The following is a 27,525-nucleotide window of genomic DNA, read 5'->3' on the forward strand; positions in this document are numbered from 1 at the left end:
TTACTCGACATAAGTGACTTGCCCAAGTGAAAACCTAGTTTTCGAACTATTGGTAGAATTAGATATTTGTTCATAGATTATATATGAGTGTGATCATCCATAAAACTTCCCTACCCCCACCCCCACCCCCCATCAAATGTCAATGAAACCTGTACCGACCATATCACGATTATTCCCAAGTACTATAAGACAAATTGCATGTTTTAAAGTTGGAACAGCACCACATGTTATGAAACACTGCCTCATGGAAATGACATCTAGCACCATAGACATAATGCAACTTGGCCTAGAATCCTTATTCCTTATCCACATCAAAGAGAGAGAGAGAGAGAGGTTTTGATGTCTTAATGCAAATAGTTTAGGTCCACGAAAATGGACATTTATGCATAAAAGATATCAATTAAGTAGAAAGGTCACAGTACTAGTAGATGACTTTCATAGTATCAAACCTGAACCACTAAATACTGCCATGATAGAGAGAAGAAGAGAAAACAATCAAAAATAATATACAGTGAAGGTTCCTGCACCTGTCCACTTTTTCTTATCTTATCTGATTGATTAGATGTTGGATGCAACCATTCACTAGCTATAGGCAGCTTTCATAGGTCCCTATACTTCTCCCACAACCCACATTGGTTGGACAACACACATACACATACAGAGACACAAGTTCTTTCAACTTCAATTCTAACCAGAGGCTAGAAAAAGGATAAGTTCGAATGGAAAGTCTATTTGGGTGAGACTGTGAGAGAGATCTATAACTGTTAAACAAAGTGAGAAACCCAAGAAATATCACTAGATAGAGATCATTCAAGAATATATTAAGTCACATTTAAGATTTTAATAATTGATGTATACTAATACCTCTTTCTTCTTTTTTTTTTCCTAACGAGGAAATCCTTGAACCTGTCCGGGTTTACATTTCAGGCCCTAGGAAAAACTCTGGTTACAAGAAGCCTCCCCCCACCCTGTGTAACTTCTCATTCAGGGAGACTTGAACCTGGGACCCTTGACCAAAGCACATCGTCCTAAAACATCCGAGCAAACCCACAGGGGGTATAGCTGTACCTCTAACTCTCAACATCTCAACATTATTTAAAAAATTTTGTGAAGGGGACTTTCATCATAGCTTATAAAGACATTCTCGTCCACATGGGTCAGAGGGGAGGGAGAGGTGCTTTATGCCACAAGTGTGAAACAGAAGAGTCGATCTCGTGACCTCCTAAGAGGATGCACTCTACTGGCAAGACACCGATCAACTGAGCAAGCAGTTGTTCACAAACACTGTTGTTTCAAGGCTGAAAATACCAAGGGAAAGGTTACCCAACTATCGGCTGGTTAGTCATGAGAGAATAATGTCCATGTGGCATGGGGGTGTCAATAACAAAATTGAGCTGGTCGAACTGGCTGAACCCAATCGACCCAATCGAACAAATTCAAACCAAACCAATTCCTCATTAGGCTGGTTTCTGTTTGAGGTATTATGAAACCAATTGAAAACAAGACCACACTAGACCAATCAAAAAGAAAAACTGGACTGAGACTGATAAAAAAACCAGTAGAACCCAAAAAAAACCATGGTTTTCTCATAAGTGTCTTTATATATACATGGTAAATCGAAATCGAACCAGACCAAACCTGACATCAATCGATAAAACCCCAATAAAAGAAAATCGAAATAACTGAACGCGGCCTGATAAGGGATGGCTCGGTTGGAATTTTTATCCTCTGCTGTCCGCCGACCGGACAGCAAGGTGCTGTCCCCTCACATGGGGGCGAAATGACCATATAACCTTCCCTCGGGCAGTGTGTTTGGGTAGGGAGATTAAATGGTCATTTCGTCCCCATGTGAGCAGACAGCACCCTGCTGTTCGGTCAACGGACAGCAGACGATATAAATCCGCTCGGTTGAGGCATCAACCCAAACTGATTTATCACATAGCAATATAAAATTTTGAGAGATGGTAGCAAAGTTCAGACAATTTGGTTTGTTGACTAAAATATGCAATGGAAAAAGTTTAATATATGGTAAGCTAAGGGTGTCATATGAGACGGTTTTAGATAATTGGGGCAGTTCTTTACCGGTTTTGATACGAAAGGAGCCAATCCTATAACCATCCCGAATATTAAATGGTCCCAAAACTAGAATCCAATCTCATTTAGTAAGACTATTTGGCTCCAATTCCTTGACAGTTTCAGGCACTAATAGTCTCAAACACTCAAATATAAGTGTTTCTTTTTAGTTACGACATAACTCGATTATAATTCCTTAGTGTCACACTCAAATATAACTGTTACTTTGAGACATAACACTTGTATAAATTATAATTATTAAGTATCAACCAACCCTAAATAAATAAAGGGAGAGAGAACAATGCTTGATAGCGTGGCCCCTATGCTAGTGCAGGGGTCAATGGGAGCGCACACTCAGACATCCAACATGGAGGTGCAGTGGTCATTTCGCCACACCATGTTTGGGTGTAGGGGGTGCAACCAAACAGTGTTCTTTTGCCATAAATAAACATGGATCTTTAACGGTAAGCCATGTGACAAAAATCCCCAACAAATTTAATAAACTTAATTCAACTTAAAAATCAAAATTAAACATTTGCCCAACTAAATAGGAATTTTTTTTTTGGAAGAATTCAACAACAACAACAATAAACTCAGCCTTATCCCAATAATGGGGTCGGCTATGTGGATCCAAACACAACAAGGAAAGCAAACTAAATAAGATTAACTAAGAGTTAGTTATCTGCTTTCTAGAAAAGAGGAGTGAACACTTCCCACATTCCTGGTTCGATGCATTTCTCCTCGAACCCACAAAAAGAAAAATTAAATAAAGTGGAGATGTTCTCTGTCCCGCAGCGCAGGCTGTGCCCAGGCACATGGGAGTGGGCGCAATAACCACCCTACCCCCTGTACAGGCTGCCCATGTGCCTGGGCGCAGGCACAGAGAAAATTCTCCCTTAAATAAAATTAGAAGTGTTCATTTGATTAATTGGGGGTAATGCCTCTATGTAAATTCCATTGAACAAAAGGGTCCTATTTCATGAGAGTGCCCCAACAAGAGGTTTTCCATTTTAAGTTTAACAAATCTAAAATTCCAATTAAATATTCCCATTTCCCATATTGGCAAAAGGGGGGGGGGGGAATTGGACATCACTGCAAAAGAAAATAGAGAGATAAATATTCTATATCCTTTCCCCCCCCCCCCCCCTTTTCTTTCTTTCTTGAAATGCTGAGTAAACTCTCAACTTTCCTTACGATCTTGTGATACAATAAGTTTCTCTCTAAACTGAAAACTAAGCTAATCTGTAGTTCCTCAAGGCATCTAAAAGGCCAAACAAGGCCTTCCTTACAGAGAGCTACCAGCATAAACAGTCTGGTGCTGTTTCAAGAGATCCAGAGTCCTTGTTCACATCCATCCATTGCTTGTTCATCAACTAGCAACTGATTCTATGAACTCCAGGATACAAAATACTAGAAGGCATAGTAAGGGAAAAGTATTACTTCTTCTAGTAGGAAGAATTCACACAAAACCTATAATGGCAATTTTAAGCCCATTTGGCCAAGATGGACATACAACCAGTCCCAAGAAGAAGTGAGATATTTGCTCCAAACTGAAGCCTCCAATTGTTTTGCATCCTAGAGTTCATAAAATCAGCTGCTAATAGATCTACGAGCGCCATATAAATCAAAATCCCAGCTGCAGCAGAATCAAGAACACCTTCAATGACAAGAGCTTTTAGGCTGTTCTCATTGTAAGTATTTGTTATTCCAATCCCCAAGATAATTCCAACTGGGGTAGTAAGGGAGAAAAAGAGTGCCATTGCTGCCACAGGTCGACTTCCGAATCTTGCCTGATTTTATCAAGACAACAGAAAACATTTTTAGAGTAAAATCTTGATATCTGAACTGAAGAAAAGTGAAATTCATGGGCTATGCACTGGAAGTTTGTAAATGAAAACATGTGGGTATTGCTTTATTACCTGAGAGATGCACCCACCAAGTCCCATGCCTTCAAAGAACTGGTGGAATGTCAAGGCTACAAACAGAGGTTTTATTGTCTGTGGATTTCTGGAAGCACCAAGTGAAACCCCTATGATTAGAGAGTGAACCACAATTCCGAGTTCCAAAACCTGCAATTTATTCAATATTTCTGATGATTAAATGGAAAAATTTTGTCCAAATGTTGTAATTTTTATATCAGATAGAAAGAGGGAAACACAAGGCAAAAAGGAAGAATGACTGAATACTGTATGTGCAGAAAGTAGCTTAAAGTGAGAAAGAGCAGAAGAAGAAAAATGTTTAATCCGAAAACAACAAATTTGAGAACCCATTTGTTCAAAGAAAGGAGAACATAAAGCTGTCAAGTCCTCACACCATAATCATAAACTTTTGTTTTGGAAGGGAGGGGGGGAGGGGAAGAGAGATAAAACAAGCTTAAACCAATGAAAAAGAACCCACTCTGGTTTTTCTGAGACAGAAGAAACAATCATCTTTCAGCAAAACTACTTACCTGTGATACTATGCGATGGCGAATAAGTTCTGATCTAACTGAACCTTCACTAACCGAGGTTGAGCCATGTGAATGGCCATTTATGGCATGTGTATGAACATGAAGGTGATCTGAATGTTCTCCAGCCTTCTCTTCATCTTCTGTCACAGGTTGAGCCTTGTTAAAGTGCAATCTCTTATAGAAAATAGTTGCAAAAGTGTCTACCATCAAAGTCCCAATTGCCGACATCATTGCAATGAAACCTGTGAATGGGAATTTCCACACATTCTGATTAAGGCATGGAGACCTTAACTTATCAAATCCATCAGGTAATATATGTACGAAACCGGTTGATAGGATCACACCCGCTGCAAAAGCTTTGATTATGAAGAAAACATCATTCTCTGGCCGAAAAACCTGAAATTTATTTGCAAGGATGGGAATACAAACCCCAATCCCACTGGCAATCAGAATAGAAGCAATGGCTCCAATCTTATATTTAAGAGCCTCAGCCTTATTGTGTCTCTTGTCTTCTGCAGCATCACATTTACAGTCACAAGAGACTAAAACAGGGAGGAGTAGAAGAAGGGACAAGATTGTTAAAGCATTAAGTGAATAAAGTTGAAGCTTTGTCATGTTGGAGACCATGGAAGTGAAGGAAAAGATCAAGAAGAAAGAAGTTTGTAGGTGTTTGTGACTTGTGAGAAACTCTGCTGTGTTATATAGACAAGGAGTGATACCTTTGAAGCTCAAGTTGAGTTGGGTGAACAGAAATTGGTTATGAGGGACATGTTTAGTATGGAAACAGGAAACTTTTTGATCATCAAAGTCATATAACTAACTCTCTGCTTGCCTAAGCAGAACCACAGATAGTAAATTCCCATATCTCTTGAAGAAAAAAAAAAATTGAATCTTCTACCTTGGGTTGCTAAAAAATAATGATACTTAACATATGCAACTAGTAAAAAACACTTTTCCTTTACTACTATTATGCATATGATGCTTTCAATTACCTATCTATACTTTTCACTTTCTAAAAGTGAATTATATGTAGTTTTTTCCATCCTTGAGTTTACTATAACAAGCAAAGAGTTTAACTGGCTTTCTTGGTCAATCAATTATTCTTTTTTCCTTACTCAAGAACTCAGTTTCTATGAGTGGTTCAAGTAGCCAAACTTTGCCTGGTGGTCCTATTTTTATTGTTGGGAGATAGTGCCACATCTGTTACTCCTAAGGCCTTCCATCTCCTCATATAAATATGCAAAAAAAGCTGGTCCTAGATAAATTCATGAACATGAAGTAGTAGTATTTTAAATGAAAACTTAAGTTGTTTAAAGCATTTGCAGATGATGACTGCTGTGTAAACAAATGACCAGTTCTCCTGTCATGAGCTTGATGAATTTATCTTGGGGATGGCTCATGAGTCATGACTGGACCCTTCAGAGGATCCAACAGCAAGTAGCCCAAATCCAAATGAGGGTCTTGAGTGAATTCAAGACTATGTGTTATGTATGTCTCGAATTCTTGGACTCGTTTCGAAGAATGAACCGCTCTGACATTTTTGGTGGCGACCCGAATGGAACTTTTTCTGAGATTTTGTGATGGTAGCGAAGGGTCCGACCTGGATCCGATGGAGGAGTATTTATTTTCTTTACCCGCTTTGCTATAACGTGTGAGATTTGGGGGTTTTCGTTTTAGGGTTTTAGGGAGAGAGCAGCAGCGCCGTTTTGGGTGTTCTTAAGAGTTCTCCATTGTAACTTTCTCTGATTTACATAGTGAAATAGCTTCGCCTTCACCCGTGGATGTAGCACACCATACTGGTGTGTGAACCACATTAAATCTCTGTGTCACCTTGCTCTGTTTTTGTTTCTTTTCGTGTTTTGGTTGGTGTTTTGCTCTAACACTATGCTGTAACAGCACTTTGTGGTTTGAACCATTGGTCTGGATACCCAATAAAGAATGTGGAACTCCCTTTTTTGTATTCCTTTTAAAGGGCTACTACCCTTTTTAGTAAAGTTTAAAAACTTGGAATTGGGTATGGGTTGGTCTCCATGGAGACTAATTAATCGCAATTGCAATTTTTTTTCATCAATTCAATCAGCTAATTCTGTTGATTCCAATCTAATCTAAGTTTTAAACCATATGAGTAATTTAGAAGTCAATTTTAGTCAACATGTAGATCTATGATATATGATTAAGTTTAGCAATAGTCAATCCAGAAGTTGCAATGGCAACCTCAACCTTTAGTTGTTCAATTACTTCCTAGAGCACTATAATTAGCTTATGTCAAGATGATCTCCTTGCGACAATTTTCACATTGCTAAGGTTATGTTTGATAAGCATTCTCAGAATAGATTATGGGCCTAGAAAATATTTTAAATTGAAAACATAGAGAAGAATTGGGTTTCAGAATGCGTTATAGACTCAAAATCTATTATAGAATGCATATCAAACACAGCCTCGGTTTTTTCAATTCTGCAATGACTCTTATAGGTCCAAGAAACAGAGGAGGGGTATTAGAGTAAGAAATTTGCTTTAAGCAGTTTCTCGCAAGTTCAATTCTCCATCCTAATCTGACTAATAAAGCCTTGTTTTGTAGTTCAGTGCTCCTGATACTCAGCCCTCCTTTTGATTTATGAACACAAATTTGAGTTCCAAAGTTTAAAATTTAAAATTGTTGTCTTTGTTGGAATTCTGTTGAAAGTGTGGACCTCAAGGTCCACCGTGGCTGTCATCGCCACCACCACCATCTTCACCATCGCCACCGCACCTTCACCATTTCCACCATTGCCACCTCCTCCACCACCACCACCACCTCTACCGCCACCGCCATCACCACCACCACCACCACCACCTCTATCGCCACTAACTCCTCCACCATTGCCGCCACATTGCCACCACCGCCACCGCACCTTCACCATTTCCACCATCATCACCACCTCCACCTCCACCACCGCTGGCCACCGCACCCCACCATTTCCACCAACGCCACCATCGCTCCTCTACCACTACCGCCGCCACTATTGCCACCACCACCGCTACCACCATCACACCACCACCACCACCTCCACCATCGCTGCCACCACCACCACTACCTTCATCAAAGTTTCAGGTATGCAATGGCATTTTTGAAAATTTATTGAAGTACTAGAAACAAAAATTCCTACACATAACAAACGTGTTTTGTTTCTTTTCTAGCCGAGAAATAGAATTTACAATGTGTTACCAAACACGTTTTTTTGTCAAGAAATTTGGATCAGTAATAGAAATAGAAAAAATTACTTCTATAATAGAAACATGGCTCAGAAACAGAAGTGTTATCATGCAGGCCCTATATTTCCGACAGTTGATTGACACTCTTAACACTTAGGACCTCCAATTTCTCGTGAGATTAGGGTTTTCCATCCATGCCAACAACTAGCCGAAGTTATCAATCTGGTATTAATAATTTATAGCTTTGGAATAATTTTACATTAAAATGGATAGAATAGAATGACTTCAAAAAGCAAGCAGTAGAAAACTATAAAACTACATACCATTTGGATATAAATATTTACATATAAAAAACTATACCATCATCTATCCATATTCCGAAATTTAAAAAAAAATGGATATAAATATTTACATATAAAACTATACCATCATCTATCTTGATTAACAAAAATTTTAAAAAAAAAAATGTAAATTTCATAAGGGTTGACGGAAAACAAAACCTTCAAAGTTAATAATAAAAAAAAAAAAGGCATCCCACAGAAAGCCCACATATTAACAGCTCAAGCCCATTTTGCCAAAACAGACATACAACCAGCCCCCAAGAGAAGAGATATATGTGCCCCTATCTGAAGCCTTAGATTGCCTTGTATCCTGGGAGTCATGAAATCAGCTGCAAGTAGATCCACAAGTGACATATAAATCAAAATACCGGCCGCAGCAGAATCAAGAACCCCTTCGACGATGAGAGCGGTCGGACTATTTTCATCGTAAACATTCGTTATCCCAATCCCTATTGCAATCCCAACTGGAGTAGTAAGGGAGAAGAAAAGTGCCATAACTACAACAGCTCTGCTCTTGAATCTTGCCTATTAAGATAACAGAGGAAGTTTATATATATGGTTAGCTCTCAGCCAGTACTGAGCCTTGAAACACAAAAAAAATGAACTAAGAGGAAGAAAAAGGGTTGTTAGTGGGTTGGGCTTGTTCCAGTTGAAACCCAACTTGGGCCCAGTTTGATCTAGAAGTTACCTGTGTGATGCATCCACCTAGTCCCATGCCTTCAAAGAACTGGTGGAAAGTAAGGGCTGTAAACAGAGGCTTTATCACATTAGGACTTACAGAAGCACCTAATGAAATCCCTATGATTATAGAGTGAACCACAATCCCCAACTCCAAAACCTGCAATGTATTCATTCATCACTTGCATCAAAAGAAAGAAACTTACAAAGAAGAAGAAGAAAGTAAGAGAAGTTCCTGAAAGAGGGAAACCATGAAAGGGAATTATAATTAATGGGAGAATGTTTTCTGTGCTGGTGGCACGGGCTGCGCCCAGACACATGGGGTGGGTGAAATGACCACCCTGCTCCCCTAAATGGCAGGTCCATTTGTCTGAGCGCAGGCTGCGTTGTGGCACAGAGAACATCAACTCATAATTAATATACCTGAGATATGACACGATGCCGGATAACTTCTGATTCACCGCCGCCGGCGACAATAGCCGACGACCCATGTGAATGACCATGTGTGGCATGTGTATGAACATGAACTTCACCGTTCTCTTCATCTGAGTTAACTGGTTTAGCCTTATTAAAGTATGATCTTCTAAAGTAACTAGTAGCAAAAGTGTCTATCATTAAAGTCCCAATTGCAGAAACCATTGCAACAAAACCCGCAAAAGGAAAATCCCCCCATAAGCTTTGATTGAGACAAGGAGATGTTAATTGCTCAAATGCATCAGGTAATATATGTATGAACCCCGTCGAAAGGATCACTCCGGCGGCGAAAGCCTTCACCATAAAGAAAATGTCGTTTTCCGGTCGTAACGCCGGAAATCTCTTCCCTAAAACAGGAATACAAACACCAACTGCACCTCCCAAAAGAATTGAAGCTATAGCACCTATCTTGTACATAAGTGCTTCATGTTTGCTGTTAACACCCTTGTTTTCTTCAGTATCACATGTACAATCACCTGATACTAAAACAGGGGAAAGTATAAGGAGGAGAAGAGAGAAGAAGAAGATTAGCTTTTCCATGACTGAAACTTGAAAGAAGAAATCAAGCTAGGAAGAACAGAAAGAAAGAGTTGCTGTAAATGTAAGGAGGTGATGGTATCATATACATATATATATAGAGAGAGAGAGAGAGAGAGAGAAAAAGATTGGAAAGTAATTGTTGTTTGCACCTTGCATGGCCTCATTATCATTCTCATCCATCCACTTGGAAAGTGTAAGTAAAAATGTAAAAATTACTAAAAGGGTATGTTTTTTATATGTAGATTTCAGGGTTATGTTTAAATGGGGTTTGGGTATATTCATGGTTTTAGTACACGGTACCGGAACGGGTATCGGCGATCCACAAAATCGATACGATATCGATACGGTATTGGCCTGAATCCATCATATCAAACAAAAATACCCTTGAATTTCTTTAAAAAATGAATTTTCTAACTATTTTACCCCTTGTCCGTACCGTGCTATCGATACGATATTGGCACGGTATCAGTATCGATGACTAGCAAAACCGATACGTATCATCCGATATGGACGATACCAATACTTAGAACCATGGGTATATTAGTAATTAACTTGGTAATGGGTCTATGGGAGTGATTAAATTTGGAATTAGAGAATAACTTTACATCTTAATGAGACGAGGGTGTTGACACAATGTTGTCATTTGTTCATTAAACTTTGTAACTTTTAAAAAGTGGGTTACCACGTTACTACTTTTAGTTTTAGGTATGTACGGCACTTAAATGACTCAAAACTCTAAAAATGTCGACATTTCTTTTTGTGTTCTTTTCTCTTTAAATCTAATAATTAATATACTGTTCTTCTTAATTATAAGAGTAAATTACTCCCCCCTCCCCTCGATTATGCTCTAATGACAAACCCCTCCCCTGGGTTTTGAGTAATGACTCTCCCCTCCCCTGCATTCCCAAGATTCTATCAACCGTACCCATTCCGTTAAAAAGGACTGTTAAGTGATGACATCATCTTAAATATATTCAATAAAACCCCAAAATGCCCATATATTTGTGATATTCCAATAATTCCCTCTAACCATATCAAAACCCTAAAAACATCTCTAGGAAACGCCGCCGCCACCACGGCTGTATCCACCACCACTTTCACTTCCGTAGCCACCGCCGCCACCATGAAAGAACCTTGCATAGGGTTAGGAAACGTCGACGTTGTTAATGAGAATGCCAACATCCAGACCTTCAATGGCTTCCCGAATCTGACGTATCTCCTCGGAAAGGTCACCGGAGAAATAAACCACCACATTCTTGATCTGGGTGTTCCCAACGAAGAAGAATTATGGTGAATTTGGACAAACAGAAGAGACCCAGAAAAGATAAGAAAGAAGAAAGGATTAAGATCGTCTGAGTGGAGGTGAAATGAAGTGAGGAAGATGGGTTTCATTTTTGGGAGTCTTGGAAAGGGAGTGGGTCACGGTGATGAGGTGAAGTGAGGAAGATAGTTTAAGTCACTCCAATCACAACTGGAAGCTAAGCCCTACTTTATGTTACTCCAATATCATAACTCTCTCTCTCTCTTCCTTCGCAACCAGCTATTGAATTGCCTCTTTAATTAAGGATTCCGTTTCTGTATAATCTTCAGGTTTCTGTTTGATATTCCACAAGTCTACTTCAAGGCTACTTCTTCAATTCTGATTTTTCTGAATCTGGTTTCAGTCATTGCTTTAATTGCACATATTATTGTTTAATCACTAGATCATTCTTTTGAGCCCTTAAATCACTGCTACCAATTTCTGTTTTCCATCTGGGTTTTCAAGTTTCCTAACTCCAACAGGAAACCTCAATATGTCTCAAATCAGCCACTGCATTGTAATCAAATTTTACTCTCATATTATCCCTGTTAATTAGACCGTATCGACCAGGTTCAGCCCCAACCAGATTTGTTCCGACTATCAACTTTCTCTAATCTGGTTCTAATTCCTAACCCTGTGGTTCTGGAATTCTTCTATGCTGCCCTATGAAAGAGAATTCCATCTATAAAGACTACAGAGTGATCTGCAATTGAGGAATAAATAAGAAAGAAAAAAAAGACCCTATAAAGAATCTAATCTGGGTTTGTTCGAATTAGATAGGATTTGTTGAGATTAGTAAAGATTTGACAAGAAACAGAGACTGATAACATAAAATCCTCAATGGACATCTGAAAGTAGGAAGAGGAGAGACGATGAGTTATGGATCGGTAGTGTTCCTTTTAAATGGGTAGGGATGATCAATTTATAATGAAAATTGATTTTATATCTTCTATTTTTGAATCAACCGATTGGGGGCAAAGTTGCAGACAGAGTTGCAGGAGGAAGAAGAAGAAGGGGGTCAGAGGGTAATATAGTCTTTCTATAACACTTAACAGCCCTTTTTAACGGAATGGGTACAGTTGATAGAATCTAAGGAATGCAGGGGAGGGGAGAGTCATTACCCATAACCCAGGGGAGGGGTTTGTCATTAGAGCATAATCGAGGGGAGGGGGGAGTAATTTACTCTAATTATAACGCTTATGTGAAGGTTTTATTCTATGGGCCCCTTGCACAGGCTACGTACCTGTAACCGCAAAGATATTAATAAATAAGGAGTAAAATTCCATCAATCAACATGGTTTCAATGCCGGGCCTGCCCTTGTATTCCCATCATAGATATATAAAAAACAAAAGAATCGGATCCCGCGAAATGAATCGACTGATTTGAATCAGCATTGACTATGCCTGATCACAATTTCTATTGCTATGGAGTACACGATTCATACATAGTTTCTACGGTTCAGGTGGCGACAGTCCGATTTATGGGGAAAATGTTCTCTGAGCCGTTAGGGGAGAGTATGATAGCACTCTCTCTCTCTCTCTCTCTCTCTCATGGAATGGCCTTGCTATTCTTCGGACTTGGATCTTGTGCAGCTGTGGCGGGAGCTGCACTGTGCAGCTTGAAAAACCACCCCAAATACAAGGGGGAGGTGGTCATTTCACATGTGGGGCCCAGGTGGGACCCACCTGTGAAATGACCACCGTACCCCTGTTTTTGCTGTCGTTTAGCGGTGCTGCACAGGTGTAGCTCCCGCCATGGCTACATAAGATCGTTTTCCCTATTCTTCTAGGTACGAAACTGTTTTGCGACACCTTATTGATACAATATCCATCAATTATCCATATGGACATCTGCGGATTTGATATTGATATTTGAAACCGTGATCTGAAATCCTTGGGAGATGATACTGGGCCATTCATGCCGGTTTATTGTGGGGCCGGGGTGAAAATTTACACCTTTACCCAGCTGAGTATTCAGCTTGTCCTACCCTGTTGTCTAGGTAAAAAAACATCTTAATGGACAGTTTAGGAAACCTTTGCCTAACCATGTATCTGTCTCTCTCCCCATCCTTTGTGAAATGACGCCTCTACTCAGCTCATCTTGGGCTCCCCATTGGTGCATGTCGCTAGTTTGTGAAAAGCAAGTGACGTAAGAATTAAGATATATTCTCGAGTGGTATAGCTTTTTCAATTGATTATGTAGGTCAAGTGGTAAAATCTTTTTCAAATGTTGGAGGATTGAGTACAAGTTTAACAATGCATTGATTCTTTCTTTACATATTAAAAAAAAAAAAAAAAAATTTTGAGAAGAGAAGAAAAGACCATATCCCCTCCCCATAATAATAAATATAGGGGGAATGTTCTTTAAACAAGCATATAAAAGAATGCACCAATGAGGTCATTTCATATGAAGAAGAAAGAGATAAACACGAGAATGTTATTTTTTTTAATGTGATTTTATTATAACATTGATCACAAGTTCACAAGCAATTGAGGGAATCGGTTGTTTAGAGCAAGACACCTGTTAGTATATGGATCGTTACTTCTTTTAGTTCAAAATGTTCGAAATATCCTCAGTCTCGTGATTTTTCTTCCATCCAACTCCAGAAAAAGTTGTGGTTGGTGAGAGGAATAATTCCTTAACTTTATTTTTATTTAATGTCTTGTACTCATTTAGCATATGTGGACAAGAGTTAGACAGAGTAAGGAATGTTCCAATTAGGTATAAAATATAAAGGGTGTACTTTGTTGTCACCAAGGTGTTGAAGTGAGAAAAAATCACAAGACAGGAGGATATTTCGAACACTTCTTTAAATTGCTTTTGTGGTTGATTACAAAAAAAAATATAAAAAGAAGGATAAAGTTTCCTATCATCCTAGGGTTCACAAACCCCTCCTTGGGTTTGGTATGTTCCAAAATACCCTCCCGATATCTATTCCTACCTCTCGATGTGTGGGATCTATTCCTAAAAATAAAAAGTTTCTTATTCTTCTCCTCTCCTTTTCTTTACCCGAAAGAGACTAGAGAGTGAAAAACTTTTAAAAAACATTGCAACACTATTTCTGATGGAGTTAGACGTGAATTGAATTGAAAGGAACAATTCTCTGCATGGAAGCGTAGGGACCACATGCGCATGGCAGCCAATGAGAACACACACATCAACACATTGGGGGAGAAAATTCCGCCATTCATGGGGGTGGGGGGGGTGATCATTTCTGCCCCCAATGTGTTTGGATGTGACCCTTGCGTCCCATACAAGGAACATTTCTCCTTAATTTTAATTTCATAATCACAGGAACCCATGGTCAAAGTCGATGTGCTTTCACTAATGGGGTATTAAGAATAGTGAAACCATGATGAAGAAACAATTAAGCATCATTAATGAATGCCGTGAGTTGCATGGCTGCTCTAGAAACAATCTTAGGAGATCTTGTCATTAACGTTTAGCCAAAGCCAAAAGGTTCCACAACCTGAACCCTTCTTTTTTGGTAAATATTTCAGAATTTCTGATCAAAAGGAAATACTATTTTATGCCTATTTGTGCAAGGGAAGCACTCTTAATGGTAGCCGTGTTGGTTCTAGGGATAGGATAGTTCTCTTGAACCTGAGACCACACATGTTTGGCAAGTGGGTAGTTTTAAAAAAACAAAAAAACCTGATCAATTGATTCCAAATTAAATCATACAAGAACATTGGAAGAGTAATGAATCGTTTATACTCATTTGAGTAACTCACTAAAAGCTTGACCTTCATTGCAACACAAAGTACTAGTTTATTTAACAGATTTATCATGAGTTTAACTGATCAAAATCACTACACAAGAGGTGGAATATTTAGTAGTGATAATTAGAAATTGCCGCAAAAGTTAGGAAAAAAAATCCTCTTCCATTCTTTAATTTTCAAGTGCGGTTGAGTTCGGGGTCTGGAGTTTGACACGTACACGGAAAATGCGACATCCAACGGTGTCAAGCTCGAGAAGAAAAAAAAACTGGGTCAATTGAACTCGCACCGTTGGATGAAGCATCTTCCATGTGTCGAGCTCCAGACACTGAACTGCCCTGCACTCGCTAATTAGGAAATTGGAAAGGATTTTAATCCGTGAAGTTTCAATTGTGATAAAATATTACTGCAATTAAATAGGCTCTGATTACTTATTATGGTCGTGGTAAAAAATTTCTGTTGCTTAAGAAGAACATTTAGGTGGCAAAAAATTACCGTCACTAAAAGTATACTTTTTGTGGTGATTTGTGGATTACCGCCACGAAATGTATAACTTTTGAAGTAGAATTTTTATTGCCTCTATTAAAAAACATAAACATTTACCGGTGATTATCCCCCCAACCCCACCCCCAACCCCAACTAAAAAGTAGCATATATCAGTTCAGTGATGTATTCAATCTGTCATTAATGATAAAAAGCTAAACATTTAGCAACGGTACAATAAACTGCTGCAAGAAAGATAAATATTTTATACATTCAACAATGGTAAAAATACACCGCTGCTAAATGCTAATAATTAGCTGTGGTAACATATTACTGCCCCGCGAAATGCCTATTTAGTCTTTGATTTTAAAAAAGGTTATTGTTTTTTCACCTTCCCACTCTCTGTATCCTACTTCTTCTCCTTTGACGCCCTCGCCCTCCACCTCTTGTTGCTTCTTCAATCCATCCAGGTTGGGGCACCACCACTTTTTTCACCACTAAAAGGTCGAAAAACCCATCGAGTTGTTCGTTTCTTCTACGAGCTTTTCCTCCTTTTAGTAGTATTTATAGTGGTTCGTTGATGTCAGGGTTGGGGATGGGGGAGGCTACGGGGAGGGATGGGGAGGTGGTTGGGTAGTTTATGGGGTGGGGCGGGCAACAAGGTTGGGGATGGGGGAGGCTATGTGGAAGGGTGGGGAGGTGGTTGGTGATTCTATGGAGCGGGGCGGACAACGGGGGTGGGGATAGGGGAGGTAGCTTGGGTGGGTGAGGCTAGGTTTGGTTAGGTTGTAAAATGGGGGGATCGGAGTTACATGAGGTCAAATTGTGAGGGGAAGAAGGAGGTGGGGTTGGGATTACTGAGGAAGGATTAACAGAGTGAGGGTTGAACTTCAAAGGAAGAAAGAGAGAGAGAGAGAGAGAGGGGGGGGGGGGCTGGGTTGGGAAAGAAGGGGGAGGGAGAGATGGAGGAGTAGGGGTGCGGTGTGTTGCAGTGGGGGGGTGGAGGGGGAAATGAAGAGAGGTGGGGAGAGCTAACAGGAAGGGCAGGGCAAGGGATGGGGCGGGCAGGTTGGGAGACGGGGGGTGGGGAGTTGTAGGGGCAGGGGTGGGTAGTTGGAGGGTTGTATCGGGGCAGGGCAAGGAAAATTGGGCAAGGAAAAGGGCAGGGATGCGGGTGGGGGCATGTTGACAAGAGGGGAGATGAAGAGGGGTGGGGATATGGAATGGGCATGGGAGGGGAGTTGCAATGGGGGTGGTGGAGTGGACTGGAGATGAAGAGGGAGTTAGGGGCAAGCTGGTAGGAAAGATGGCGCAGGGTATGGGGTGGAGGGTTGGGGCAGGCAGGAGCACAAGGGCACGCAGCCCCATCCAGCGCCCATGTGTTGGGCTGCAAGCCCGGGTGCTTCTAACCGTTCGATGTGCACCACATGTCCTGCCGTGCCACAGAGGATCCGGGTCTGCATGCACCGCATGATTTGTATATAGACGGACCCATATCTGTGGGAGGAGAGAGAGAGACAAAGTATAAAAGACGCATATGATACCGGCAACATGACCATCATTTTCCCAATGAGTTACAGTTGGGAAAAGCCAAAGAATCAGTTGAGTCATACTAAAATGGTACCCGGGTTGAGGTTAAATCAGCCAAATGATGTACTGGAGTGGAGTGGTTGACCTAGTAAACTGAAATCCTTAAGACTCAATGAGGGGAAAATCCGCAGAGAGCACCAATTAATGTACTACTAAGGCTGTCCACCATTGAACATGCCATTTTGTTCGGTTCATAAAAATCTTGAAGGATTGGATACCAAAAATTCTAAGTGGCACCGAATTCTGTCTTCATGCTTTCATTACTTAGTTTTAAGGCTTAGCCCTCTTAGAAGACTTCTTCAATGGCATTTTGAGATTCATTCCATTCCTTCTTTGATTGTTGTCTTCTTCTTTGGCCAAAAAAGAATGGCTGAACACATTATGGGATCTCCACTCATTGCACTCTTCCTTTATGGCTTTTATCTTCTCCTCTCCTTTTCATATAATGTATGAATTGTCCTTTATTCTTCCTGGTGTCCTCTACTTTACTCTATCTTTGAGAGATATCTTTCCAGACTTGATTAGTTAAGATAGGTTGACCACTAAACAATCTTGTTCAGGGTTCTTGTGAGATCTAATTCTAATCAGATTTGTATGTAATGTAAGCAAACAAAATAGAATATACCTTAATGACATAACTTTTACCTTTTAAGTAGGAATTAACCATAGTACATAAACCCACTAAACAAGGACAAATTCATTTTTGGTTTTAAATTCATGGTTACTATTAACTAATGAAACCTAAGATCTACTCTACTTACTAAGCCTTATCCTTATATCATAATTTGATTAATTAATAGAAAAGAGAATCTCATTTGACTGGACTGATGTGATGAGTATGGTGATGTGTAAGTGCTATTGCTCCTTGATCATCTTTGCCCCCCTCCACCCATAGGAAAGATCCTGTCTCTGGCCCTGCCTTAATGATGATTCATTTGTTTTGGGTCCTTGATAGAGCCTTAAGTGGAGGGTGGATCTTGGTTCAATCGTAAGGTTGTTCCATTGTGATCAAGTGGTCACCAGTTCGATTTTTAGAAATAGTCTCTCAGTGAGCAGGGTTAAGACTGCTTACATTATGACCCTCCCCAAATCCTACAGTAGCAAAAGTCTCGTGCACTAGATACACCCTTTCTTTTTTTATTAGAGAAGGGAAAATTTAGGGGGGGGGTGGAATCTAGTGGAGCTTCCCTTGTTGCTTGTCCATGTTCCTTGTGCCTTACTGATGGAATAGATCCAAAGTTTATATACTATTTTGGACTCCATGTACCAGTAAAAGGTTCTGAGTAATGGGTGCCACTAGTTTGTAGACCTTAGGCATTTCTGGTAAGGCACGCACTTATATTTCAGATACTATTTACTTGTTAAACTACCTTGAAACTATGGATGAAATTGAAAGCTACATATTTGGTTAGTCATGCTTGAAAGTCAACTTCATCAGTGTTTTATGCTGCCGAGTCTCAATCCCAATAAAGAAAAAGGGTTGGTGCGACATAATAGTAAAAAACTTTAGCCAAATCCTTTTGAATGGATCCTAAAACTTTATGTTTTTACCTTATGCTAGGTGTCATTCAAAGGGGATGTGTTGTACTGTGACTCAATTGGAATGGATAATGAGCAAGGGTCACCTAACATGTCAGGATAAGTAGGATTTTGAAAAAAAAAACTCAAAATTAAGCTAAAAAGATGGTAGGGAAAGAAAGGTTCACGAATTATGAGGCTCTTGTACCAATTTAGGTTTAAAGGAGAGAAAACAAGATATCTATAATTTAACTAAAATGAGGAAAAGAAGAGAAGAGATTTCAACCCTATCAGATGGATAAAAGGTGAATATGATGATATATTATTAAGTAATGAGATGAGATTAAAGAAAATGGGAACAACTATTTCTACAATTCGATGAAAAAAAAATGGGGAAGACATCTTGTCTGGGCCTCTAGAGCCTGCACTCGCACACTGTCCAATGGGAGCACATATGAAGACATCGTCCTGGGTGGGATTTCCACCTCTCCCTGGGGGCAAAACGGTACTTTTGCACGTTTCTATCTTCCCCCCACCCCTCTAAAAAAAAATAGTGTTTTAAAATATTGTAATAACCATCAAGAAGCCACAAATCTTAGATACATATGAAATATTAGATGTCTGAAGTGAAGTAAAGGAACCTTCAAAGAATATGAAAATAGGTAAAACAATAGATCCATATGGTATTCTAGTAGAGGTGTGGAAGAGCTTCAGAATTAGTGGAATAACTTGGCTAAGTGAGTGGTTTAATAAGAATATGAGCAAAAAAAATGCAAATGAATGAAGAAAAAGCATTGTAGTTCCCAATTATAAGAATGTGAGCACAAAAAAAGTGCAATGAATGGAGAAAAAACATTGTAGTTCCGAAGTATAAAAATAAAGGTGACATTCAAAATTGTAACAACCATAGAGAAATAAAATTCATGAGTCATATATCATGTAATTATGGAAAAGAAAAAGTTAGAGATATACCTAAAATGACCCTCGGAGAAATGGTGAGGAAAGACATGCACAGCTTAGGCTTTGTGTAAAAAGTATGGCTTTGAACAAAACTGATGGGAGGGTAAGAATCTATGTAGCAACCCATTTAGTTGGGATAAGGCTACGTTGAGTTGAGTAGAGTAACTGAAACCTTTGTAAGACCCCTGCCCCCCAAAAAAAATCAGATAACCAATATGACACATGCCAGAAAAATTCAACCATAGAGGTTATTTATTTGCTTAAGAGATTAATGGAAAGAATTAGAAAATATAAGAAAGATCTTTATATAGTTTTTTATTGTCTTAGAAAAAACTTATGATAGAGTCCCTAGAGAGTTAATTTTGCAAGTTTTAGAGAAGAAAAGTGTTTCGAGTAAATGTATGGAAACAATTGAAGATATGTATAATTCATAGTGACTAGTGTAAGAAATATGGGAGGGAGGGTAATGTACTCTCAATGTAATCATATTATTTCAATTGTTAAGCTATTATTTGTTTGCACTAATCATAGATGAGCTGACCAGAGATATTCAAGTTAATAACCCTTGGTGTATGTATTATGTTGAAGATATTATTTTGGTAGAAAAAATAAATGTAAAAGGTGGAATTATGAAGATCAATTTTGGAATCAAGAGGTTTTAATATAAGTAGAACGAAACAAAGTATATGATGTGCAACTTTTATAACAATAAGATTGAAAGTGAGGTGGTGAAAATTGGTTAGGGAGATACTACAAAGTAAAAAATTTAGGTACCTAAGTTTAATCATCTATAAAGGAGGAGAAACAAGTGATGATGTTGCATAAAGAACTAGAATAGGATTGATAAAGTAGAGGATGTGTCTGCAGTGTTGTATGATTGATGTATTCCTTTAAAACTCAAAGAAATTTTATAAGACAACTATATGACCAACAATGATGTATGAAATTGAATATTGGGTAGTGAAGAAGAAACATATAAATAAACTTAGCGTAGCTAAAATGAGAATAATTAGATGAATGAATGATAAAACTAGAAAATATGAAAATAAGGAATGAACAAATTAGAATTAATTTAGGAATACCTCAAATATATGATAATTTATGAGAAAGTCATTTAAGCTGGCATGAAAATGTACAATTAATGACTTTGGATGCTCAGAGACAGTAGGGTGATTTTATTCGGATCGAAGGAGTTAAAAGAACAAGGGGCCAGCCTAAAATAACTTTAAGAGAAGTGATAGGAAAAGAAATGTATAGCTTTGGACTTGTAACAAGTATAACTTTAGATAAAGCTGATTGGAGAAAAAGGGTCCATATGGCTAACCCCGTTTAGTTGGGTTAAAACTGAGTTGAGTTGTATGTTTGAAAGTCAGAATTGTGGAATATAAACTAGCAAACAGTTTCAGCCATTAGAGCTCCAAATTTCCAGCTTTGACCATTTGATTAAGAGAGACAATGGAAGATGAGATTGTCACAGATTTCTCACTTCTAACAAAGTAGAAGCTTTTGAATTCCCCAGGTTAATGATTATCATTGTCTTGAGGACTTTGACAAGAAATCACGACTGCTAATAGTTTCTCCAATTTCATCTGTTCCATCTCGACCATAAGAACACTGAATGACTCTCTCCTAAGTCAACAGCTCTGTCTCATTGATAGTAACAGCAAACTCTGCTTTACTTTGGCAGGCTTAGAGATAGCCAACTATAGCTACTGCTTACTATGAGAATCACCCTGCTTTGTATTGGGATGCTTTAACATCCACACATGATTCTTCTGCAAGTGTGTTGAGAATCTTTCTCTGATCCTGCTTTGTTTCTTGTCATGCACTACAGAACTTCCCTATCGCCGTTGTGCAAATACATCAAACTACAATAGTTAATAATAGTATGTTTCATGATAACCTCAGTCACCTCTTTGATGTCATCCTATAATGTTTATCTTCACTCTTTTAGAATGGGAGCTGGCAATGGCCTCGACGGAGTATATGGCCTCTTCCTCTGCTTTAGACTATTTGAGCAAAGCAAAAGATCCTTGTGGACTCTGTTATTAAGAACATCAATTGAGTAACTTGAATGAAAATCTCTCTGCCAAAGTAGTCCGCTAATGCAATTGAACATGAAACAACACAGCAACCCAATTTAGTCTTGAAATGAGAGTGATGCTGAGCTACCTTTACAAGTGCTGCTTCTTTCGATTTGATGAGCACTTATTCTGAGGAAAAAGATAATTTTTTTGACACTTCCAACCTATATGGTTTTGTGAAATGAAGTAGACATCTGTGTATATACAATTGTAACAATCCCCTACAAATTGTCATAAGAGGTGTTTTTAGTTGCTGTTCATTTCTGAGAAGCTATACATTTGCAGTAAGATCTGCTACTTAAGCTATGATTTATATACCTTCTAATAAGAAGCCAGTAAATTTAAAAGTATCCTTGCCCTCCACTAACTCGAATATCCAGTGATGGTAACTGTTTCACCTTTCACCTTATATATGTTTATTCAACCCCATTAGAGCTGAGATCTAGGTTAAGCGGTCGGAGAAAAAACTTGAACACATCTAACCATTATTATTATATCAGCATATGTAGCAGTGGCATATTCAGATTCCTTCATCAACTGCCTTGTGAAGAGTGGAACACAAAATGAAAATATGCATAAGAAATTTCTACTAAACATCTTTACATACAATGTATTCTTTTGATTAGATAATCCTGTGTTTCTTTGAGAGAAACAAATTGTTTAAGAAAATCCAGTACAAGACTATGGAGGAAAGATTGATGTACATTCAGCTACAATTTACATTTCTAGTGGGGGTATTCCCAGTTTACAAGGAAATAACATTTCTCTACTCTTTGTCAACCTTGAGGCAACTAAGAAACTGGCACAATTCATTAAAATGTACAATTCTCTAAGAGTACATACACCAATCAAGTATCAATTATAGACATATTAGCCACCTATTACAGGTCAAATGGAAAACAAACTTGATACCACTTTAAAATAGATTTGAGGCTCCAAAGGGGTAGGGGCTGGAATTAGTGGTATCGCTTCTGAAAAGATGGGAAGCATTATTGGTTAAGGCCCTCATACCTCATAGCTGCTTCGAATCAAAAGTACATTACTCGAGGAAAGAAATTGGGAAACAGAGCAGTTAGAGAGGTGGTTTAAATGGTTATTGAGCTACGAGCTAAAGTCATCTCTGGCAACAAGGTGATTATTTGGTGTTCATGGATAGCTTAACTGGAAGATGCCAACCTCTGTGAAGAATAATATTAGTGATACAAGGCATGTTGATGTTAAATGTTTTTCCACGCTTTATTAATGTTCAATCATCATCATATATAATACAAGGATCAGCCAAGAAGTTTCTAGAGCCACCCTGATGGTGACAGGTAACTACTGTTCTACACATACATAACAATAGTACATCAGTAGTGGAAGTCACTTCTCCTTAACAAGGCAGTCAGACAATGGGAAAGGAGGATTCCTAAGAGTCAGAACCATTCACCCACATAAACCAAACAGTAGAGAACGCAATGAAACAGCAGAAATGGTGGAAATCATATACTCTTCTATATGGCTGCATATGCTGCTTTGTTTCCACATACCACAGTAAGGCTTACTTTGGCGAAGAAGAAAATTTTCTCATTTATATTTTCAATTCTTTCAAAAAGTAAAGCGAGGGTGAAGGAGGGATTAAAGAAAAGTAAAAAAGATTTCTCTACTGCTAACCAACGACTTAAGCCCATATAGCCAAGAGGGACATACAACCTGCTCCTATAAGAAGTGGGACATTGGCCCCTAGCTGAAGCTTTCCATTGCTTTGCATCCTGGGGCTCATGAAATCAGCTGCGAGTAGATCAACAAGGGCCATGTAGATCAAAATCCCAGCTGAAGCAGAGTTGAAAACACCTTCAACAATTAGTGCTGTTGGGCTGTTCTCGTCATAAACATTTGTTATTCCTATGCCCAACACAATCCCAACTGGTGTAGTGAGAGAGAAAAAGATTGCCATTATAGTAACAGCCATTGACTTGAATTTTGCCTATCAAGACCATGAAACCATGTTTAGCATATAACGAGACAATACATAAAAGTTCATTAGCTTTTGCTGGTTTATCCTTAAACAGATCAGACAAAGAGGAATACATATTAGGCCAAAAAGTCTCACACCAGGTTATGAATTGAAGCAAGACAGACCACCAAAATGAATAACACAATGTAGGTACACATTTCTTCAGAATGAAAGACATCCTCCAAAAGACACTATTAAGAAAGTTTCAGTTAATGAATGTGCTCTGCAACACATGTTTTGACCAAAGAGACAATTTAAATAATCTGTTTTGGTCATCAAGGTAAATGATCCTACTGCACATGAGAAAACAAAATATGACTGGAATCATCTTAGAAGGACTCATAACAATTAGTGTTGCTTCTGATGGCCCATGAACTTGGAAAACCTGAGTGGCAATAATTATTCAATTTTTAAGTATTACAACCAACTAGTTTAAAGGAATTGAACAAAAGAATTGTAGTGGCAAGATAGATACCTGGGAGATGCATCCACCAAGTCCCATTCCCTCAAAGAACTGGTGAAAAGTCAAGGCTGCAACCAGAGGCTTTATAGTATTGGGTCTTTGAGAAGCACCCAACGAAATCCCAATAATGACAGAGTGTACCACAATACCTAGCTCCAAAACCTACCACATTCATCAGAAATTAAACCCCCTGAAATAAATAATTAAGTAAAAAAAATCAAATTCTCTCCATGAATGTGGCAGGAATTGCTAAAGTGGAGGACCAATCCTCACCCCACACAAAAACACAAACAGGGAAAAAGGTGGGGGGTTAGATAAAACCAAGGGAACCAAGAACCCATCTAGGGAAAACATGAAAAATGTACTAAAGACAAACAGAAGGAGATAGAACTTGGACAATTGCAGCATAAGTTGTCTACCCAAATATATTTGATAAAGGAAAAAGAAGAGAGAGGGGGAAGGAACCCATGAGTCCATAATCAAGGAATTGAGGACCCATCTCCAAAACAAAAAAAGATAAAAAGGGGTTAAAAGGAAGAGGGGGGGGGGGAACAGAGAAGCATACATTGTTAGAAGGAAACGCTCATTGTGGAAGGAAGGAAGAAATCAATTAAAATATAAAATACAAAGAAGAAGAAACTAATGATCAAACGGTTTACCTGCGAAATTACGCGATGCCGAATAAGGTTGAACGAGACTGAACCTTCAGATGCAAAGCCAGACCCATGAGTATGGCCATGAGTAGCATGCGTATGAAAAGGAACATCACCTGCATGTTCACCTCCTCCTTCCTCATCTCTTATCAATGGTTGCGAGCTTTTGAAGTTCGACCTGGTGTAGTACCCAGTGGCCAAACTATCCACTAACAAAGTCCCAATCGTCGCCATCATTGAAATAAAACCCATAAATGGAAAATCCCATGCCTTACCTTTGAGGCTTGGGTTGGTTAAACACTGGAATGTATCTGGTAACAAATGAATGAACCCAGTTGCTAAAATCACACCTGCTGCGAAAGATTTTATGATGAAGAAGATATCTTTTTCAGGTTGCAGAGCTGGAACCATCTTCCCTATGATTGGCAAAGATACCCCAATGGCACCAGCGACAAGAATTGAAGCCAGGGCTGCCAGTTTATATTTAAGAGCCAAGCTCATTTTATGGTCTCCTTCTCCATCTTCATCTTCAACACAGTTACATTTAGCAGAAACAAAGTTGGGAGACAAGAGTACACACAGAAAACAGAGGAACATAATGATACTCTTCTTCTTCATGGAGTGAAGTAGGGCGGGACTCGGGAAAAGTTCATGGGTGTGAGTGTCCGGATTTTCTCTCCTACTCATATGCTGGTAAACCAATGTTGGGAACTGTCACATGGCACACATGGCCTCTGTTGTGCCGCACGATGTGCACCGCACACCTGGCGGTACTACAAAAGATTCTTATTCAAAAGAGAAGACTTCTATTAGTAGCAAAGTTCAAAATCCAGGTATCGGACTCGGGATCGGTCATGGCCAAAACCTTTTTCGGATTGGGATCAGGTCGGTCCAAATCGGCTAAAGTTGGTGGGTGTTGTGATCTCGGGATCGGATCGGTCGATATTGTCTGGATCAGATCAGTCAAAATCGATTGGTATCGGTCAAGATACTATAAAAAACTTAAAAATTTTGAAAAAATTAAAAAAAATATTTAGTTGGATCGATCAAGGATCGGATTGGATTGGAAGATCCAACCAAGTTGGGCAATCCAATCAATGATCCAGTCAAACCTTGTTGTATTGGTCAAATCTTGGAATCAGCTTCGATCGATACCGATCCAATCCAACCAATATCAGCCGGTCCGATCCGATACCTCAAACCATGATCATTTTTTACTTTTTTTTTGACAAAGCAAACCATGATCAATAGTGGTCACCAAAAGTGGTGAATCAAGACGTTGTTAAAACTTATCTAATGTGGTTTTGTTTTATTCTTAAAAGTTATTTACTGTTCATATGAGGGATGATATGTCATAAATGCCCTTCCCCTATTGTTAAATTCCAAAGGGATTTCCTCATTTGCCTAAAAATGCAGTCGGGCAGTGTAGGGAACCCTCTCCCTGTAGATATTGTTTAATGTAAGGGTAAATTTTTTTGGGAAAAAGAACGTTGTTTAGTCGCACTCCCTAGACACAGGGGGTGGTGAAATGACCTCGACCCCCATGTTGGATGCCTAGGCGTGCTCTCATATTGGCCCCTATACTGGTGTTGGAGCCACACAACCAAACAACGTTTCTCCCCCATTTTTTCTAAGTTGAAATTTATTTAATGCAGTAATTAATGTAGTATTTATATAAAATGACAATTTATCCACGTTGAAAAAAAAATGTTTTACTAAAAGGGCAAAAAAGTAAAAGAGGAGAAGTTATGTGCACAACCGTGTATGGTGCACGATCGTGCTTTCAACCATTGGATGGGCATGATCGTCCTCACCCCATCCAATGGTTTGATGCATGACCGTGCACATACCTTTTGCCAAAGTAAAAGTACGATAACCCCAAGGGGTTAGCGCAGTTGGCTTGGAGGGGACATGAGACTCCGCCTCAGGAAGCGCGGTCTCGTGATCAAACCTTCGCCGCTGCATAATTTCTTGGGGCCACCCGCCTGAGGCTCACTAGGGCTCAGAAGATCCCGATTCGTGCGTGGTGCGGGGGTCATGTACGAGCCCAGGGGGGATTTTGTCGGCCTAAAGTCGGATACCCCTCTTGTCTCCAAAAAACAAAGTAAAAGTACGATTTTCTTTTTCACCAACCTTGGTTACAATCGGTAGAAAAACTGGTTACAATCAAAGTTGGAAAATCAAGTTTTTCAACTCGACTTGTCTTTTTCAAAAGTTGGTAGTCATGTTTTTTTCTTATTTTTTTAATATCTTCCTCCTCTTCCTACTCCAAGTGAGGAAGGACTGAGGCTGTAGTTGTTTCACAGATTTTATTTTTTTTTTAACAATAGTTGTTTCACATTTGAGAAGAAAAAAAAAGGAGCTAATATTAAAAACAACGAACAAAAAAAAAATCTAGGGTTTTGTTTAGTTGTAGACCGAACTTACGGTTGATGAATAGTAAATGGCCCTATAAAAAAATCCTACAGTCGATGAATTCCACATGACTCTGGCAAAACACCAAGTCAATGAAACTCGGACCGGATGTGTCATTTCTTAAACTTGGGTGAGTCTTTATGACTCCTAACTATGTTTCATGTTTTTTTATACTAGACTCAAATGACTCACCCGAGTAAAAATCTCGGTATGTGATTGCGATTTTATTTCTAAATGGATAATCATCTACCCTAGGTAGGGATTTAGGACTCTTCCTTCCTAGAGGATCTTATCCATATTGTAGAGCAGTTTTTGTCAATAATGGTCTCAATAAATACAAACCCTTCTCTCCTTTTAAGGGCGAGGGAGGGGGTTCTCACAAAAAAAATGACCCTTTTTTCAAAAAAAATAAAATAAACTTTTTTTACATAAATATAGTCTAAAGACTAAAAAGGAAAAAAATAAAAAATAATTTTATAGGGATTTTCTTGTTGACACTTGTAGTTTTACTAGTTTACCTATTATTTTATTTTCAAAAAGGGGCAAAAAAAAAGTTTTTAAAAAATTGAAAGTGATTTAATGCAACAGTAAATACA

The 27,525-nt window shown here is 38.9% G+C and overlaps 4 protein-coding genes across 5 annotated transcripts in view; all 4 read right to left on the reverse strand.

Annotated features, from left to right (window-relative positions):
- Positions 1–3,536: 3,536 nt before the first annotated feature.
- On the reverse strand, positions 3,537–5,200 carry LOC122640981 (zinc transporter 1-like). 2 transcript variants are annotated; one of them, XM_043834286.1, is made up of 3 exons: positions 4,523–5,200; positions 3,993–4,142; positions 3,537–3,863 (listed from the first exon to the last, which is right to left on the reverse strand). In XM_043834286.1, the coding sequence occupies exons 1-3, from the start codon at positions 5,147–5,149 to the stop codon at positions 3,558–3,560; spliced, it is 1,083 nt and encodes a 360-aa protein (XP_043690221.1). In that variant the 5' UTR covers positions 5,150–5,200; the 3' UTR covers positions 3,537–3,557. The 2 variants fall into 2 exon arrangements, with proteins under 2 accessions (XP_043690221.1, XP_043690222.1); XM_043834287.1 differs by lacking the exon at positions 3,993–4,142.
- Positions 5,201–8,078: 2,878 nt separating this feature from the next.
- The window catches only part of LOC122640983 (V-type proton ATPase subunit F), a 34,580-nt gene continuing 15,133 nt past the window's right edge, over positions 8,079–27,525 (reverse strand). The window contains exons 5-7 of the mRNA XM_043834290.1: positions 26,354–26,363; positions 22,658–22,667; positions 8,079–8,114 (exon numbers count right to left, since the gene is read on the reverse strand). The gene's annotated coding sequence lies outside the window, so the exon portion shown is untranslated. The remainder of the gene's footprint in view (positions 8,115–22,657; positions 22,668–26,353; positions 26,364–27,525) is intronic.
- On the reverse strand, positions 8,166–9,750 carry LOC122640982 (zinc transporter 8-like). The gene is made up of 3 exons (XM_043834288.1): positions 9,157–9,750; positions 8,744–8,893; positions 8,166–8,580 (listed from the first exon to the last, which is right to left on the reverse strand). Exons 1-3 carry the CDS (start codon positions 9,745–9,747, stop codon positions 8,275–8,277), a joined length of 1,047 nt encoding a protein of 348 aa, XP_043690223.1. The 5' UTR covers positions 9,748–9,750; the 3' UTR covers positions 8,166–8,274.
- Positions 23,033–25,201, reverse strand: LOC122639223 (zinc transporter 5-like). Its single transcript, XM_043832046.1, has 3 exons — positions 24,521–25,201; positions 23,874–24,023; positions 23,033–23,368 (listed from the first exon to the last, which is right to left on the reverse strand). Exons 1-3 carry the CDS (start codon positions 25,199–25,201, stop codon positions 23,063–23,065), a joined length of 1,137 nt encoding a protein of 378 aa, XP_043687981.1. The 3' UTR covers positions 23,033–23,062.

The sequence above is a fragment of the Telopea speciosissima genome, chromosome 9 (genome assembly GCF_018873765.1).
Source record: "Telopea speciosissima isolate NSW1024214 ecotype Mountain lineage chromosome 9, Tspe_v1, whole genome shotgun sequence".
Classification (NCBI taxonomy): Eukaryota; Viridiplantae; Streptophyta; class Magnoliopsida; order Proteales; family Proteaceae; genus Telopea; species Telopea speciosissima.